At 36.2% G+C, this 17,669-nt stretch overlaps 1 protein-coding gene across 5 annotated transcripts in view; it reads left to right on the forward strand.

The window, feature by feature from the left end:
• LRBA (LPS responsive beige-like anchor protein) overlaps positions 1 to 17,669 on the forward strand; it is a 766,866-nt gene that overhangs the window by 147,758 nt on the left and 601,439 nt on the right. For 4 of the 5 annotated variants that reach the window (XM_031663999.1, XM_031664001.1, XM_031664000.1 and 1 more), the window contains exons 23-26: positions 12,596 to 13,657; positions 14,641 to 14,819; positions 15,966 to 16,119; positions 16,546 to 16,726. In XM_031663999.1, coding sequence (XP_031519859.1) covers positions 12,596 to 13,657; positions 14,641 to 14,819; positions 15,966 to 16,119; positions 16,546 to 16,726 — 1,576 coding nt within the window. Of the gene's footprint in view, positions 1 to 12,595; positions 13,658 to 14,640; positions 14,820 to 15,965; positions 16,120 to 16,545; positions 16,727 to 17,669 lie in introns of those variants that run through there. The other variant, XM_031664003.1, reaches the window with a different exon arrangement.

The following is a 17,669-nucleotide window of genomic DNA, read 5'->3' on the forward strand; positions in this document are numbered from 1 at the left end:
GTGGATCACCTGAGGTCAAAAGTTGGAGACTAGCCTGGCCAACATGGTGAAACCCCATCTCTACTAAAAATACAAAAATTAGCTGGGCATGGTGGCATGCTCCTGTAATCCTAGCTACTTGGGAGGCTGAGGCAGGAGAATCGCTTGAACCTGGGAGGCAGAGGTGGCAGTGAGCAGAGATAGAGCCATTGTACTCCAGCCTGGTGACAGAGTGAGACTCCATCTGAAAAAATAAAAATATTGCCCTTTCCTAATTACATGTTTCTAGGTATTTGAATTGCTTTTAATTATTGAAAGTTACTACAAATTATTCATTCTGCCTCCTCTTTCCTCATTGAGAAGAAAGTATGCTTCTACTGCAAGGGTTTACAAGGAGTAAAATCCATTTGTAAGTAAGAAAAGAGATCTGATTTTATAAAATGGCTTTGTTTTAGTCACTATTTTTTGAGGTTGATCTGTTTTGTCTAAAATAGAATTCAGCTAGCCATGGCCTAAGGGTCAGATCTAAATATAATTGTACTAGAACGTATCCACTACCATTCCTTTATATATTGTATATGACTACTTTCACACTATAAGGATGATCATACATGTTACATCAATGACATGGTCCCTAAAGTCTAAAATATTTACTATTTGGCTCATTAACAGGAACTGTTGGCCATCCTTTCTGTAACTTTAGTTTGTGCCGATGCCCAGATATTCTCATTTCTATTGCAGTAGGCTGGTGCAATCTAGACTGATTTTTTTTCTCATACAGTGTTGCCGTTTACAAAAGATTATAAGAAAAATAGGGTTGAATTTGTGCCTCATATACATTTGGAGTAGATTTCAAAAATTTCTAGGGGAGATTCAAGGTTAGGGAAGTGCCCAGTATAAAGCAGATTTTTTACATTTTCTAATAAATATATGTCAATTCCCCTTAGTTTCTTGAAGTCTTTAGGAAAGATGGCTAGAGGATTATAAACTTTAAAGCAATCATTGTTAAAAGTATAACCTAAAGACCTTGGGAGGGCAGCCAGGCGCGATGGCACATGCATGTAATCACAGGCTGAGGCGGCTGGATCACTTGAGGTCGGGAGTTCGGGACCAGCCTGGCCAACATGGTGAAACCCCATCTCTGCTAAAAATACAAAAATTAGCTAGGCATGGTGGTGCATGCCTGTAATCCCAGGTACTTGGGAGACTGAGGCAGGAGAAGCCTGAACCCGGGAGGCAGACATTGCATTGAGCCAAGATTATATCATTGTACTCCAGCCTGGGTGACAGAGACTCTGTCTCAAAAAAAAAAAAAAAAGAACTTGGGCCCATGAGACCTTTTCATGGGGTCTGTGCAGTTCTCCTTTCCTACTACAAATCTATATGAGGGTAGATTTTCTTTATATACTTTAGCCAAACCAATATATGCAACACATTGAATGCAAAAGCAAATATGAGAATGCAGTTGTCTTCTATGAAGCCAAACTTTAAAGAGATTCACAAAAATATGAAGTAATAACACTCTTCTCGTTATTGTTTGGTTTTGAAAAATAACCATTTCAGAAAATGTTATTTATATTATATATTGAGTTTATTATTTTTAAATGGGTTAATATTTCTAAAAGGTCTCAGTTTTAATTTCTAATGTAATAAGCAGTAGTAAATATAATCCACATAGATAAAGGGTCTTTGGGGGCCTTAATACTTTTTAAGAATGTAAAGTGTTGCCCGGCTTGGTGGCTCACGCCTGTAATCCCAGCACTGTAAGAGGCTGAGGTAGGTGGATCACGAGGCCAAGAGATTGAGATCATCCTGGCCAACATGGTGAAACATTGTCTTTACTAAAAATACAAAAATAAGCTGGGCATGGTGGCAAATGCCTGTAGTCCCAGCTACTTGGGAGGGTGAAGCAGAAGAATCGCTTGAACCCGCGAGGTAGAGGTTGCAGTGAGCAGAGATTGCACCACTGCACTCCAGCCTGCGACAGAGCGATTCTCTGTCTCAAACAAACAAACAAACAAACAAACAAAGAGTAAAGTGTCATGAGACCAAAAAGTTTGAGAACTGCTATCTTAGAAAATAACAGTGTATTTAGGGTGAATAGATTAGTCTTTTTGAGTTCACTATATACAAAATAAAGGAGTTGGATCAGGTGGTATCTCAAGTGTTTTGAGCTTGTGAATATTTATGACTAGGTATTTATATCCAGTTTTCAATTGATTTGTGTAAGTAATGAAAAAATGTGGACTTTGGAGACAGGGTGTGAATCCTGATTTATAGTAATTATTAGCTGTATAAGCTCAGGCAAAAGAGTCTCGCTGTCACCCAGGCTAGAGTATAGTGGCACAATCTCTGCTCACTGTAACCTCTGCCCCCCGGGCTCGAATGATTGTTATGCCTCAGCCTCCCAAGTAGCTGGGATTACAGTTGCCCGCCACCACACCTGGCTAATTTTTGTATTTTTAGTAGAGACGGGGTTTGCCATTGTTGGCCAGGCTGGTCTCGAGCTCCTGACCTCAAGTGATCTGCCTGCCTCAGCCTCCCAAAGTGCTGGGATTATAGGCATGAGCCACCGGGCCTGGCTTGTGTCTTAGTTTCTAACAAAAAAGCTTGAAAAATATATATAATTTTAAAAAGAGAAAAAAGCTTTTAGAATAAGGATATAGAGAAAGGAAAAAAATATTTATTTTTTGAGACAGGTGAAGTGTAGTGGTGTGATCATAGCTCACTGCAGCTTCAAACTCCTGGGCTCAAGTGATCCTCTCACCTCAGCCTCCTGAGTAGCTGGGACTACAGGCATGTGCTACCACATCTGGCTAATTTTTTACATTTTTTATAGAGACGGGGTCTTACTGTATTGCTCAGGCTGGTCTTCAACTCCTGGACTCAAGTGGTCCTTCTACCTGGGCCTCTGAAAGTACTGGGATTATAGGCATGAACCACCACACCCGGTTAGAGTGTGTGTGTGTGTGTGTGTGTGTGTGTTTTAATGAGACAGAGTCTTGCTCTGTCACCCTGGCTGGAATGCAATGGCACAATCTTGGCTCACTGAAACCTCAGCCTCCTGGGTTCAAGCGATTCTCCTGCCTCAGCCTGGCGAGTAGCTGGGGCTACAGGTGTGCACCTCCACACTTGGCTAATTTTTTGTATTTTGCCCAGGCTAGTCTTGAACTCCTGAGCTCAGGGGATCCACCCACCTCCACCTCCCAAAGTGCTAGGATTACAGGCATGAGTGACTGCACCCGGCCTTTTTTTTTTTTTTTTTAAATTATAAGTTCTAGGGTACATGTGCACAATGTGCAGGTTTGTTACATATGTATACATGTGCCTTGTTGGTGTGCTGCACCCATTAACTCATCATTTACCCCACCCCACTACAGGCCTGGGTGTGTGATGTTCCCCGTCCTGTGTCCAAGTGTTCTCATTGTTCAGTTCCCACCTGTGAGTGAGAACATGTGGTGTTTGGTTTTCTGTCCTTGCAATAATTTGCTCAGTATGATGGTTTCCAGCTTCATCCATGTCCCTACAAAGGACTTGAACTTATCCTTTTTTGTGGCTGCGTAGTATTCCATGGTGTACATTTGCCACATTTTCTTAATCCAGTCTATCATTGATGGACATTTGGGTTGGCTCCAAGTCTTTGCTATTGTGAATAGTGCCGCAATAAACATACACGTGCATGTGTCTTTATAGTAGCATGATTTATAATCCTTTGGGTATATACCCAGTAATGGGATAGCTGGGTCAAATGGTATTTCTAGCTCTAGATGTAGAACCTTGAGGAATCGCAACACTGTCTTCCACAATGGTTGAACTAGTTTACCATCCCAACAGTGTAAAAGTGTTTCTATTTCTCCACATCCTCTCCAGCACCTGTTGTTTCCTGACTTTTTAATGATCGCCATTCTAACTTTTTTTTTTTTTTTTCCCCTGGAGTCGGAGTCTCGCTCTGTCACCTAGGCTGGAGTGCAGTGGTGCAATCTTGGCTCACTGCAACCTCCATCTCCCAGGTTCAAGCAATTGTCATGCCTCAGCCTCCCAAGTAACTGGGATTACAGGTGTGAGCCACTGTGCCTGGCAGAAAATATTTTTTTATAACTGTGCAATGTGTTTGTGTTTTAAGCTAAATTTGACTTCAAAAGAGTCAAAAAAAATTTTAAATTAAAATGTTTATAAAGCTAAAATGTAAGCTAAGGTTAATTTCTTATTGAACAAAGAAAAGTAGTTTTTAAAAATAAATTTAGTGTAGCCTATATTAACAGTGTTTATAAAGTCTACTGTAGTGTACTAGACCTACACATTTACTCACCACTTACTGACTGACCCAGGGCAACTTCTAGTTTTATAAGCTCCATTCATGGTAAATGTGTTATGTAGGTATCATTTTAAATATTTTATATTGGATTTTTACTATACCTTTTCTATGTTTATATTTGTTTAGATACACATTTCTAAACCTTACATACACACATATAGGGGCTGGGAATGGTGGCTCACACCTCTAATCCCAGCACTTTGGGAGGCCAAGTCTGAAAGATGGCTTGCGGCCAGGAATTTGAGACCAGCCTGGGCAACATAGTGAGTCTCAATCTACACACACACACACACACACACACACACACACACACACACACACTAGCTGGGATGGTGGCATGCACCTGTATTTCTAGCTACTCAGGAGGCTGAGGTGGGAGGATCACTTGAGCCCAGGAGTTTGAAGTAACATAATAGTGAACCAAGATTGCGCCACTGGACTCCAGCCTGGGTCACAGAGCGAGACTCAGTCTTTTGTTAAAAATTGAAACATTACAAAAATAAAAATAGATATACAAATACATATATTGTATTACAGTTGTCTGCAGGCTTCTGTACAGTAAATAAGCTATACAGGTTTGTAGCCTAGGAGCAATAACCTATATTATAGAGCCTAGGTATATAGTGGGTGATACAATCTAGGTTTCTGTAAGTACGCTCTGTGGTGTTCACATGATGAAATTGCTTAATGATGCATTTCTCAGAACATGTCTTCATGATTAAGTGATGTATGACTATAGTTTTGCTTAGTTTATATGTTTCTTTAGTCCAGTGACTTACAGCTTTAAACAGATCTTAAAATTTTTCTGAAGAAAATAGTTGCTTTAAGGAGAGGCCTCTAGTGCCTGACTGCTTTTGACCAAGAACCACATTGACTCAAGTTTTAGTATTCATTTATAAGATGGGATAATGCTAAGTTAATCATGGAGTCTTTTTATCTGAATAAAACTAGACCTATCACTTTTTGCTGTGAAAGTATACTTTTAAAAATACATGCTAAAACATTATTTATGAGAGGGAAAACAAAAGTTTACAGTTATAAGTTGGCTCTTATATTTGTTTACCTTTTATTTTAGTGTTTCATACATGTGTTTTAATTTTATTCTTTCGTGTGGATTTTCTTCATTTTTAAAAGGCTTTTCTGTTTCATGAGGCTTATACAAAGTAATTTATTTGAATGCTGTTAAGTTTTTTGGAATTTTAAATCTTTATAGCTATTTTTAAAATAAAACAGAAACTTACGCCCTGAGGCTCTTCAAATTATTGTTTAATAAAGCTTAGAGTAGAACTGTAGTGATTCAGTAAGTAGGTGAACAATTTTTAGCAGCTGTTAAAAATTCCACTGGAATTACTGGAACAAAATTTTATTTTCTCTAAAAGTATCTATTCTGAAGATTTTAAAATACTTTTATACATACAGTATTGAAGTGATGCTTTTTCCTTTTTGTAGTCATTTTGAATCTCAATATCACAAATTTATAACATGGTTCTTGATAAAGAACTGATGTGTAAAGAACTAATGTTGCAGAATGGGATGGCTTTTGCAGAGTTACATCAGGATACATGCTGCTGCTATAAAAAGCCAAAGAAACTCAATTGCAATTTTATTGTCCAGTTTGATAGATTTCCTGCCACCTTTGTAGCAGGGAAGCTGTTTGTCACTGTATACCTCTCCTCCAGCAGCTGAACTGGGTTTTATAAGCAGTAATAGGCTCTTCTAGTATAACTGCACTATGTTGGTTACTTTGATCTCAGGGTTTTAAAGTGTGCACCTAGTAACCTTTGTGATTTCATTGTCTTATTTGTTGTCTAGGTTTTCATTTTTTTTGTTTGTTTTTGGCTTCAAATTGAACATTTTTCTGTGCTTAAGTAATACCTTTTTCACTGGGTATGATAAAATGCTTTTACTCATTAATTAAAATTTAAATTAAGGCATTTAAACTCTTCTGAATTATGATAATTTTCTAAACACATAATTTTCTAAACAAAGAAAACTAATACCTTAGATACTGTGTTTTGTGTAGACTCATATTGCCATAAGGTAGAATGGGTTTATCACTTAAAATGAATAAAGATTAGTCACGCTGGAGTTAAAAGTATGATATGAATTGGATTTCCTCCTAAATAGTGAATTTGAGGATAAAGTCCTTAATTATCTTGGATTATTTGAAATATCTGAAGATTTTACTTGCTATTTACTATAATCTGATGAAATATCTGAAGTATAAATTTCAGTCACTGTAAAAACTACCATTTAGATTGGGTAAAAGCATGTGGAAATAAGTTTTTTTTTTTAAAGAATTCTCTAATTGGTTTATTGAAATTATTTTTAAAATCATAAGATATGAACTGGCATATAGAAAAATGTATATGTGTTTATGGTGACTGTATGATAAGATTAAAAGTGACTTGTTTGAAGAAATTTCAAAAGTTACAAAATTGGCCGGACATGGTGGCTCATGCCTCCCAGCACTTTGGGAGGTCGAGGCAGGTGGATCACTTTAGGCCAGAGTTCGAGACCAGGCTGGGCAACACAGTGAAACCCTGTCTCTACTAAAAATGCAAAAATTAGCCAGGAGTGGTGGTGCATGCCTGTGGTCCCAGCTACTGGTGGGTGGAGGAATGAAAATCACTTGAATACGGGATGCTGAAGCTGCAGTGAGCTAAGATTGTGCCACTGCACTCCAGCCTGCGTGATGGAGGGAGATACCTCACAAAAATTACAAAAATAAAAAAGTTACAAAATTTCCACATTTCATGGATTGTCAGCACTTTATACCTTATTTAATTGCTAAGTAATTCTTGAAAAATACCTGATTTCTGTGTGAGTGTTTGTGTGTGTGTTTTTACCAAATTTAAATGGTGCTTTATAAAAAAGAAAAAAAGAGAGAGAGACAGGGTGTTGCAGTGCTTCCCAGGCTAGAGTGCGGTGGTTCTTTACAGGTGCCATTTTATATAATACACTATAGCCTCATACTTCTTGGCTGAAGTGATCCTCTCCCTTCAACTTCTCCAGTAGCTAGGACTGCAGGCATGCATCTTTGTTCCTGGCTAAAAGTATTCTTAGCTTTAACAGTTGAAAACCAAATAGCATTTATTATTTCAAAAAAATTGAAATAATAGGTTTTCATTACAGGAAATCTTGAACCCAGCAGAAATGCATACACAGAGAAAACAAAAATTACCCATTATCCAAACACCTTTGTATAACTTATTATTAACATTTTGGCGCGAGACCTTTTAGTCTTCTCTTTTATACATAATCTACACATACATAGTATTTGCTAACAAAATGTGATCGTATTTTTACTATTTTACAGTATTATTTAATGATATCTTTCTTACATGAATTTAATGTCTGCATATTATTTCACATTATGGAGAAGTAAGGAGCATAAGATTCAGCTTTGATGTAACATTTGAATGTTATCAGACCACTTAAAATTCTAGGAAGGAGTGATCATGTAAATGATTCAAGTTTTCTTTTTATATTCCAGCATTCTCCAAAATTGTATTTAGAAAAATTGATGGAAGAGAGATTTTAAAAATCTGTTGATTTATATTATAGTCATACTTTATCTGTTCCTTATCATTGAGCAATGATGAGCCTGGTTCAATACTGTAACCCTTATTTTGTAGTATAAATTCCTATAAGTGGAATTTCCAGAGGAAGGAGTCTGTACATGTTTTAAAAAGTTTTAGTAGATATTGCTAAATTGCCCTCTAAAAATTTGTTTCAGTTTATACTGTAGATTTGCATGAAAGCATCTGTTTAGAATGTTTTTGAGAAATTAAAATTGATCAAGATGACTTTTTAAAAAACGAAAAGATTAGAAGTTATTTGCTGCAATATTCTTTTGTCAGTGTTTTTAAATGGAGATAGTACTACCAACCTTTAGAATTGCTCCTTATTATGTCAGTAATGCTTGATTTTACCATTATATCTGTTACCTATACCATTGTTGTACATCAGAGTCTCTATAAAAGATCTCATGAATGTGGTGGCAATCATTTTGACTTACACTCATTGATAATACAAATGGGAAGATCCACCTGTTTTTAAAGATATATGTTATTTATCAAAGGTTGGTAACTTAATGAGAAATTAACATCATATTTAGCTGGTATTTTCATATGAAAACAGACACTGAAAAAGATGCATTTGCTTAAAAACAAAGTCCGTTGCTAAACATCGCCTAACAGTTTAAAAAGTCTAAATTTTACAGGTTATACGGTTTTAATATATAGGTTAAAAAGATAATATTAACATCTGGATGTATTGTGTTTATCTTTTATCTACTAATTAGTAAATCTGAGTGCCAATTAAGTTGAAAGTAATGGCAAAAGAAATGTTATAGTCATTAGCTCATAAGTATCTTTAGTAGTTTATAGAAGTGCTTTCCAAACATTACAAACAGCTATAGATTAGCTATCAAATGATTGTGAAGATTAATGACTAGTCTTTTAGTTGGGTAATTTAGAACAATATCTGGCAATTAATTGGAAATTATCAGTTTTAAAGTCACAAATATCTTAAGGAAAACAGCATCCAAAAAGATAATACTGATAATTGTTCAATTGCAAGTTAGCTTTTAGACCATTGGATAAATTAAATTAAGGGCAAATTTGAAAATCAACAGACTTTAGAATTTTAAAAGCATTTCAGATTCTGAAGGTAAATGCTTTTCTATCCATGGTTTTATACTCTGACTATTAATCAAGTATGAAGTGAGAATAAATACTTTTTCAGATATTTGAGATCTCAAAACATTGAAACAAAGAAACATATACATCCTTTCTTAAGGCACTGCAGGATATTGCACAAAAGGAGAGAATAATACAAAGAGAAAGAAATGAAATATAAGAAACAAGAGACAACATAGAATAGAGATGAAGGGGATCTCCAGGACTGTTTTAGAAAGGGAGATCCCAGTAGCAGCTATGTAGTAGACAGATGACAGTCCATCTGGACTGGAGCAGTTTCACTCAGGAGAGGGGGACCTGTATTCTTATTAGGAGTACTTAGCTTGCTTGCCTTCATCATGTGCTGATTAAATTCCTGTTTTCCTGTCTAATGTGAATCACCTGAAAATTCTCACTTCACTCCACAAAAACATGCTGTGCTTTGACCTACTTCTTAGGGTAGAGGTTCACCATGGTGAGCTTAGAAGTGAAAACTATAAAGTATTTTATGCCAATACACTCTACCTGGCATACACCACCTCTGATTCTCCAGTTCTCTTGACCTCTATATTTCCTGTATTTCCTAATGACTTGCCTATAAGACTTCCCAGAAATAGCTTTACATATTCTCTCAAATCAGCTGAAGCCTTGCTGCAACTCACAGATTCTGTGTATCTTGTCTTTTCTTGGGAGCCTCACTTGTGGCAGTATTGCTCTTTAAAATACAATTGACTAGATTTGTGTTAGATGTAGTTTTTTAAACTAAACATAATGGATAAGGTTAGTATATAGACAGTAAAACTGTCCTTTAAAATTATCTCCCAAAGCTCTGTCCTCCAGGTAAAACGGTAAACAGTGAACAACAGAAATATCAGGATAATGATTTCCTTCTGATTGTAGTGGAGAAGTAGGGAGTACAGTTTGGGCAGGGCACGTAGGGGAATTGTGAGGTACTGGTAATGTTTTACTTCTTGACATGGGCGATAGGTATGTGAAATTAAAAAAAAATTGTTATTTCTTAACCTGTACATATAAATTACATGCACTCATGTTTATTGATCCATTGTATAATACAAATTCTAAAAACCTTTAATATAAATAAAATCAAAGCAAATGATTATTGAAAACTAAAGTCATTCTATAACACAGGCTATTGTAGAAATAAATGGCCTATTTTCAAAATGACCGTGAGGTTGGTAATATGTAACTTGCTTTCTTTTGATAATGATAATTGTTTATTCATGCAGAAATGCTCTCTCTAAAGTCAGTTTTCCCAAAAGTAGGCTAACCAGTCCTTTTTTTTTTTTTTTTGGAGATGGAGTCTCACTTTGTCACCCAGGCTGGAGTGCAGTGATGCTATCTTGGCTCACTGCAACCTCCGTCTCCTGGATTGGGTTCAAGCAATTTTCCTGCCTCAGCTTCCCGAGTAGCTGGAATTACAGGTGTGTGCCACCACGCCCAGCTAATTTTTGTGTTTTTAGTAGAGACAGTGTTTCGCCATGTTGGCCAGGCTGGTCTCAAACTCCTGACCTCAGGTGATCTGCCCGCCTCGGACTTCTAAAGTGCTGGGATTACAGGCATGAGCCACCATTCCCAGCCACTGATCTTTTAAAAAGGGAAATCAGATTGTCTTCCCTACACTCTTAATTCTCAAACGGCTCTCTTAGAATAAAATACAGTCTTTAACACAGTCTATAATGTTCTACAATCATAATCTAGCTCGTGGCCACATCTTTGACCTCATTTTCTTTAGTTCTCAGTTTATTGCTTTATTATTATTCATCATACATGCCAAGCTTATTTTAGCTCCAAAGTCTTTGCATTTGTTCTTCTCTGCCTCAAACTCTTTTCTTTTTACATGGCTTGCTCTCTCTTTTATTCTTGCCTTTGTTCAAATAGAACAGAGAGGCTTGCTGCAGTTATACTAGTAAATACACCTTCTCACCTAGACTGTCATCACAGTTCTTCTCTGGGTACTTCCACCTCCCTTCAAAGCTCTTATTACTATTTGACATTATCTTACATATTCGTGTGTTTATTTTCTGATACCTTCATTAAAATATAAGCTCCATGAAGTCAGGAACAATGTGTTCATCACACAATGCCTGGCATGCTACCGATGTTCTGTAAATTTTTGTTGAATGAATATGAGGAATTGGTCAATTAAAATACAGAACCCGTGTCAAATAAAATATTGTCATTGTGAATGTAAAAGAAATGGATATTTTGTTAATGTGATTATGTCATTTTACTGTTTAGTGAGGGATACATGCATTTATTGTTGAAATATTATAAAAAGATTTCTAAGTTTTAGAATTAACAACATAGTTACAATTAGGAAAAATACAAATATTCACAGGAAAATATTTATTCCCGGAACGTTTTTGTTTTTAGGTATATCACATGGCATGAATGTTCTGTATATGTCATGAGTAAAGGCGAGTTAATATCAATAGAAGGAACTTTTTGCATTGAGAGTCATTTTTACTTTTGTTTGCTTTTCATCTATGTGTATACTCTTGTGATTCAATAAGGCCTATTGATGTTTGTGGATAAAAAGATCAGCTTTTCTTCCTTGATTGTCCTTCCGTCCTCTTATACTATGGCTCAATAAAGATTTATTCAATGAATGTTCAGCTTACTCTATATAATAATGTAGATTACAGAAACAAACACTTTTGGAATAAATAAACTATAATTAGGCTTATACCTTCTGCATGTATTATAGTTTTTTCTGGCATTTTTGTTGCAAGAGGTGATGGGGGTTACCATTGAAACACCAATGGAAATCACATGTTGGTGGATATGAGATAATCCTTAGAAAGATTTTAAAAATTCTAAATCTTGTGACATTAACAAGTACAGCACTCTCTAAAAAAAAAAAAAATTTACTTTTTCAGTTTTTTTTCCATTTGGGTAAAAGGCAAAGCATGATATAGGAACGTTCATGGTGCCTAATATATATAATAGTCGCTCAGATATAAATGGAATGAGTAGATGTATGGATGGATCAATTGAAACATTCAGACTATTTTCGACTAAACTTTGGAAATTATGGTTAACCTTTGGAGGAAGGGCTGGATCTTTTTTCTCCCATTGCTAAAAGAATTTGTTTTCATTAGTTTAGTGAGATAATGGTTTTGTAGCTTAATAGATATATATAGAGCTACTGTAATGGTGAGCATAATTAATTGATATTTTTAATCTCTCCTGCGGACAAGTCCTGGGGAAATTGGTATTCATAGCAGTTGAAACAAGTGTTATCCAGTGCATAAAGCACTTCCCAATAGTACATACTTAAATTCTGGTACAAGTTATGGTGGCCAGTAGAATAGTGTATCTTTTTCCTATACATCTTTAATAATAGGCTAAATAATTATGTTCTTCTTGTGGTTTCATGCTATGCTACTTGTTAACATTAAAATTGGCTGTAGTTTTTAATGAATATTTAGATTTCTGTGACTGACTTACATTTATCATTCTACTAAAATAAAATATAGGAAAATTACGTTTTATTGTATTATATAAAATATGTATTTGAAAATTATTTAATTTTATATTTTGTATTCTGTGTTCATTTCTCATGCATATTTTAACTGAATGTATATTTTTCACCTAGGTCACTTTTGAAATACACAGAGAAAACCTTGCCAATATATTTAGGGAACAGCAAGGAAAAACTGATGAAGAAATAGGGCTGTGTTCTTCAACTTCAGTTCAAGCAGCCTCTGGCATTAGAAGGGATGTTAACTTTTCAGTAGGATCCCAGCAACCAGGTACGAAGGATTCTCCTGTCTATCCTCATTTCACCACAAACGGTAATGAAAATTCAAGTATAGAGAAGACAAGTTCACTAGAATCTGCATCTAATAGTGAACTGCAAATTACTAATGCATCTTATGAAGAAATGAAAGCTGAGCAAGAAAATCAGGAGTTACCAGATGACGGCACTTTGGAAGAGACACGGACAAATGAAACAAGGAATGCAGGTGATTTAGAAGTATCTTCTGACTTAATAGAAGCTGTGACTATTTCCTCTAATTCTTTTACAACAACTGGCAAGGATTCAATGACTGTCAGTGAAGTAACTGCTTCTATAAGTTCTCCTTCAGAGGAGGATGCTTCAGAAATGCCAGAATTCTTGGATAAGTCTGTAGTAGAGGAAGAGGAAGACGATGATTATGTGGAACTGAAAGTAGAAGGCAGTCCTACTGAGGAAGCTAATCTACCCACAGAGCTCAAAGATAACAGTTTGTCTCCAGCTGCATCGGAAGCCAGTGAAAAACTGGACATGTTTGGTGATGATCACAAATTAGTATTTCAAGAAGGAAAACCTGCTGCTGAAAAGCAAACTGATACTGAAACTCAAGATTCTAAAGATTCTGGAATTCAGACTATGACAGCATCAGGGTCTTCAGTTATGTCACCAGAAACTACTGTTTCCCAAAAAGCTGTAGAATCAGACCTTGGTCAGATGCTGGAGGAAGGGAAGAAAGCAACTAACCTCACTGCAGAAACCAAATTACTTAGTGATTGTCATGGTAGTGTCTCTGAGGCTTCTTCTTCTGAGCAAAAGATTGCCAAGTTGGATGTTTCCAGTGTTACTACAGATACTGAGAGGCTGGAGTTGAAGGCCAGTACAAACATGGAAGCACCTCAGCCTCATCGACATGTGCTTGAGGTGATTTTATATATTGTCGACTTCAAGTATTTTTGCACTGACTTAAAAAAGAACATGTGTACATACTTAAATTTATTTTATTTTGAATTTGGTTCACATGCTATTTGCAATTAAATAAATGCAGTGAATGTGAAGATTGTATTTCAGATCGTTAGCACAGTGTTTGACAGTGAATGTGAGTTCATTAAATGACAGCTTTTATTATTATTTTTACCATAGCCTCAGCAAAAGTTACCACTTTGAAGGATTGGTATAATTTTAGTTTATAAAACAAATATTGGAAACACTTGCATTTTACCTTTTATTTGACTAACCCAATCCTAGTACATTAGTTTTCTAGCAAACTCTAGGGCCACCTACCTGCCAGTGTATAATTTTAGTTGCCAAGCATGTGATTTAGAAGTGTCTTATGAAGTCTATAAGAGAGAGGAGTCTTTGTGAGACCTAGAGGCACAGCCTTCTCCTCTGTCTGTATCGCAGAGTGACCCATGAGACAACGCTTGGTAGCATGTTGTCATTTTCCACTTTATTCAATTCTTATCCTCTATCCCGCCTTCCTTTTTTTTTGTTTTTGTTGGTTGGTTCTTCATTATGTTATCTCTGTTTTTATTCTTCATTCTAGCCACTTCATAATCCAGATGCCACTTAGATTTTAAATACTGTCGTTCTTTTAGGCTAAGACTAAAAACTAAGAACTGTTACTTGATTCCTTTATAAAATGCTACATAGTGGTAATACTTAACGTGGTTCCAAGCTAATTACTTTCGAATTGCGGTAGTTTCGCACTTTTGATAGCTTTGCTTACATATACTAAAATATTAATGTTATTACTCATTGATAATTTTTCTCTCTCTAATTTGGTTCTTATAGTGTCTTAAAAATGTGTTAGATGAATTGCATAGAAGCTACTAAATTATTTACTTTGCTAAAGCCTCCTGCTGAAGTTGAACCTATTTTATTACTTTTTAAATTTTCTGTATTAGATATCAAGGCAACATGAGCAGCCAGGGCAAGGAATAGCACCAGATGCAGTTAATGGACAAAGGAGGGATTCCAGATCTACTATGTTTCGTATTCCTGAGTTCAACTGGTCTCAGATGCATCAACGTTTGCTCACTGATCTATTATTTTCAATAGAAACAGATATACAGATGTGGAGAAGGTTTGTCTATATGTTTATTATGGAAGATGTTTATAAACCTAGTCTTGATTTTCAAAGAAATCTATAGAAACACTTTGTAATTAATTCCAGACATTTGGTTAAAAAGTAGAATAGAAATTATTCTGTGGTAGGGTTTTACTGAATTAACTTTTATTCTCCATTATAAGAATGGAATCCTTATCTGGATTACAAAAATGAGAAAAGTAGAGGTTTCTCTTTTAAAAAATCTGTAGTAGGTTTCCTGTAGCAATTTTATGACATGTAATTCCCCAGAAGGTAGGTCTATCAAGCTGGTTTATTACTAGAAGTATTAAAAAATAATTGGTATAGGCCGGGTGCAGTTGATCAAGCCTATAATCTCAGCACTTTGGGAGGCTGATGCGGGCGGATCACATGCTCAAGAGATCGAGACCATCCTGGCTAACAAGGTGAAACCCTGTCTCTACTAAAAATACAAAAAATTAGCTAGGAGTGGTGGTGGGCGCCTGTAGTGCCAGCTACTTGGGAGGCTGAGGCAGGAGAATGGCATGATGAACCCGAGAGGTGGAGCTTGCAGTGAGCCGAGATTGTGCCACGGCACTCCAGCCTGGGCAACAGAGCGAGACTCTGTCTCAAAAAAACAAAAAATTGGTATAACATTATCAATATTTCCAGTGTATTTTTAGCCTTAAAAAAATATGTGTACCTCAAATTATCCTCCATTGTATGATTTATGATTTTAAAGGTACCTAATTTATTTCTTTTTATTTGTGTAAGATTCTTGTTATGTTTAAAGGCATTTTATAGGCATTACAGAAGAATATTCATTTTTAGTAGCACATTTACCACTATTTACCTCATAATTTTTGTCACATGATTTCTTAGTTTTGTTCCCAGTTAGGATAATTTTCTTCAACTTTTGACATCCAGTGTAAAATGAATAGTATTTATGTTTCAGCACTGAAGGAGGGCATGGATAGTAGCTACTGATATGGAATGGTCTGTTTCTTCTGAAGAAGTATACACCCCCCAAATGCCTGCTGCATCATCTTCCTTCAGTTTTCAAGATGAAGCAAAAGCACCTTCTTATCTTCCCTCCCCTCAAGTAGGCAAACTGTGATTTCCTTCCTTTAGCTTTATCAGTAAACATCATTTATCTTTGGACAGCCATTCAACAAAGACAGTTATGGACTTCGTGAATAGCAGTGATAATGTCATCTTTGTACACAACACAATTCATCTCATCTCTCAAGTGATGGACAATATGGTCATGGCTTGTGGGGGTATACTGCCATTGCTTTCAGCTGCTACATCGGCTACAGTAAGCACTTAATTACTATATAAAATTGGTGTGAAAACATAAGTGTTATGCAACTTTATTGACTAAAACTTAAATGTGGTGGTTACTGTGCATCATAGGTGCTATAAATAAAAAAAATAGGATCTTTTACTTGAGAGGACCTTAGAATCTGTTCTAGTAATGAAAGAACTAGAGAGAATGTTGATTCCCTAAGTATGAGTCAGGTAGTGAAGAATATGGTTCATGGTGTTTCACCTGTATGTTTCTGTTGCTCCTCCTCATCCCCCACCCTTTTTAGATGAAATAATAAGTATAAATCACTCTGTGTTACTAGGTTTCTGAAAGTCTGACTTCTTATACAATTTATAAAATTTAGGACTATATCTGGTAAAATTATTTTTTTTCAGAATATGTATATATATAAATGTCAAACTGTATTCTTTACAGCATGAACTGGAAAATATTGAACCTACTCAAGGCCTTTCAATAGAAGCCTCTGTGACATTTTTGCAGAGGCTAATTAGCCTTGTGGATGTGCTTATATTTGCAAGTTCTCTTGGCTTTACTGAAATTGAAGCTGAAAAAAGTATGTCATCTGGAGGAATTTTGCGGCAGTGTCTCCGACTAGGTGAGCTGTTAAAAACCGTTGGGAATTTACTAAAAGAAATTTTCAGTAATTCAGAGATGACACTGAAAATTATCCATCTTCTGTTGGTGAGAAGATATGTGTTAGCTAATTTGTCGTATGTTACTTTTTAATGTACTTTTTAATGTACATAGTAGTAGTTGGTAGGTTGGATGGGGAAGAAGGAGGATGTATTTTGAAAAATTTACTGAGGTGATTTTGGTCAGGAGTTTCTACTCTCCCCTATCCTTTTAATTTTTATTATTTTTTCTTTTTTCTCCCTGGGATGGTGGTTCTGCTTTGTTGCCAAGGCTCGTGTCAAAATCCTGGGCTCAAGTGATCTCGCTTCCTCATCCTTCCTAGTAGCTGGACTTAGAGGTGCTCCCCTATCTCATTTTGCTCTAAAGTAGTGCTTCTGAAATTTTAAGGAAATACATAAACATAAGATGATTAAAAAACACAAGGTGATTCATAAATTTGATGATCTTGTTAAAATGCAGATTAGATTATATAGATCTAGGCTGGGTGTGGTGGCTCACACCTGTAATCCCAGCACTTTGAGGCCAAGGTGGGCAGATCACCTGAGGCCAGGAATTCGAGACCAGCCTGGCCAACATGGCGAAACTCCATCTTTACTACAAATACACAAATTAACCAGGTGTGGTGGTGCACACTTGTAATCCCAGCTACTTGGGAGGCTGAGGCAGCAGAATCGCTTGAATCTGAGAGGTGGAGATTGCAGTGAGCCAAGATCGTGCACTGCAGCCTGGGCAACTTAGCAGGACTCTGTCCCAAAAAGAAAAGGTTATAGAAGTCTAGGGTGAGGCCTAAAATTGACTACCAAGTCCCAGGTGATGTTGATGCTGCTTCTCTTACAAATACACTTGAATAACAACATTAGAAACTAGCATCATTCAAGTACAGCCTTTATTCAAAAAAGCTGTGG

Source organism: Papio anubis, chromosome 3, assembly GCF_008728515.1.
Source record: "Papio anubis isolate 15944 chromosome 3, Panubis1.0, whole genome shotgun sequence".
Classification (NCBI taxonomy): Eukaryota; Metazoa; Chordata; class Mammalia; order Primates; family Cercopithecidae; genus Papio; species Papio anubis.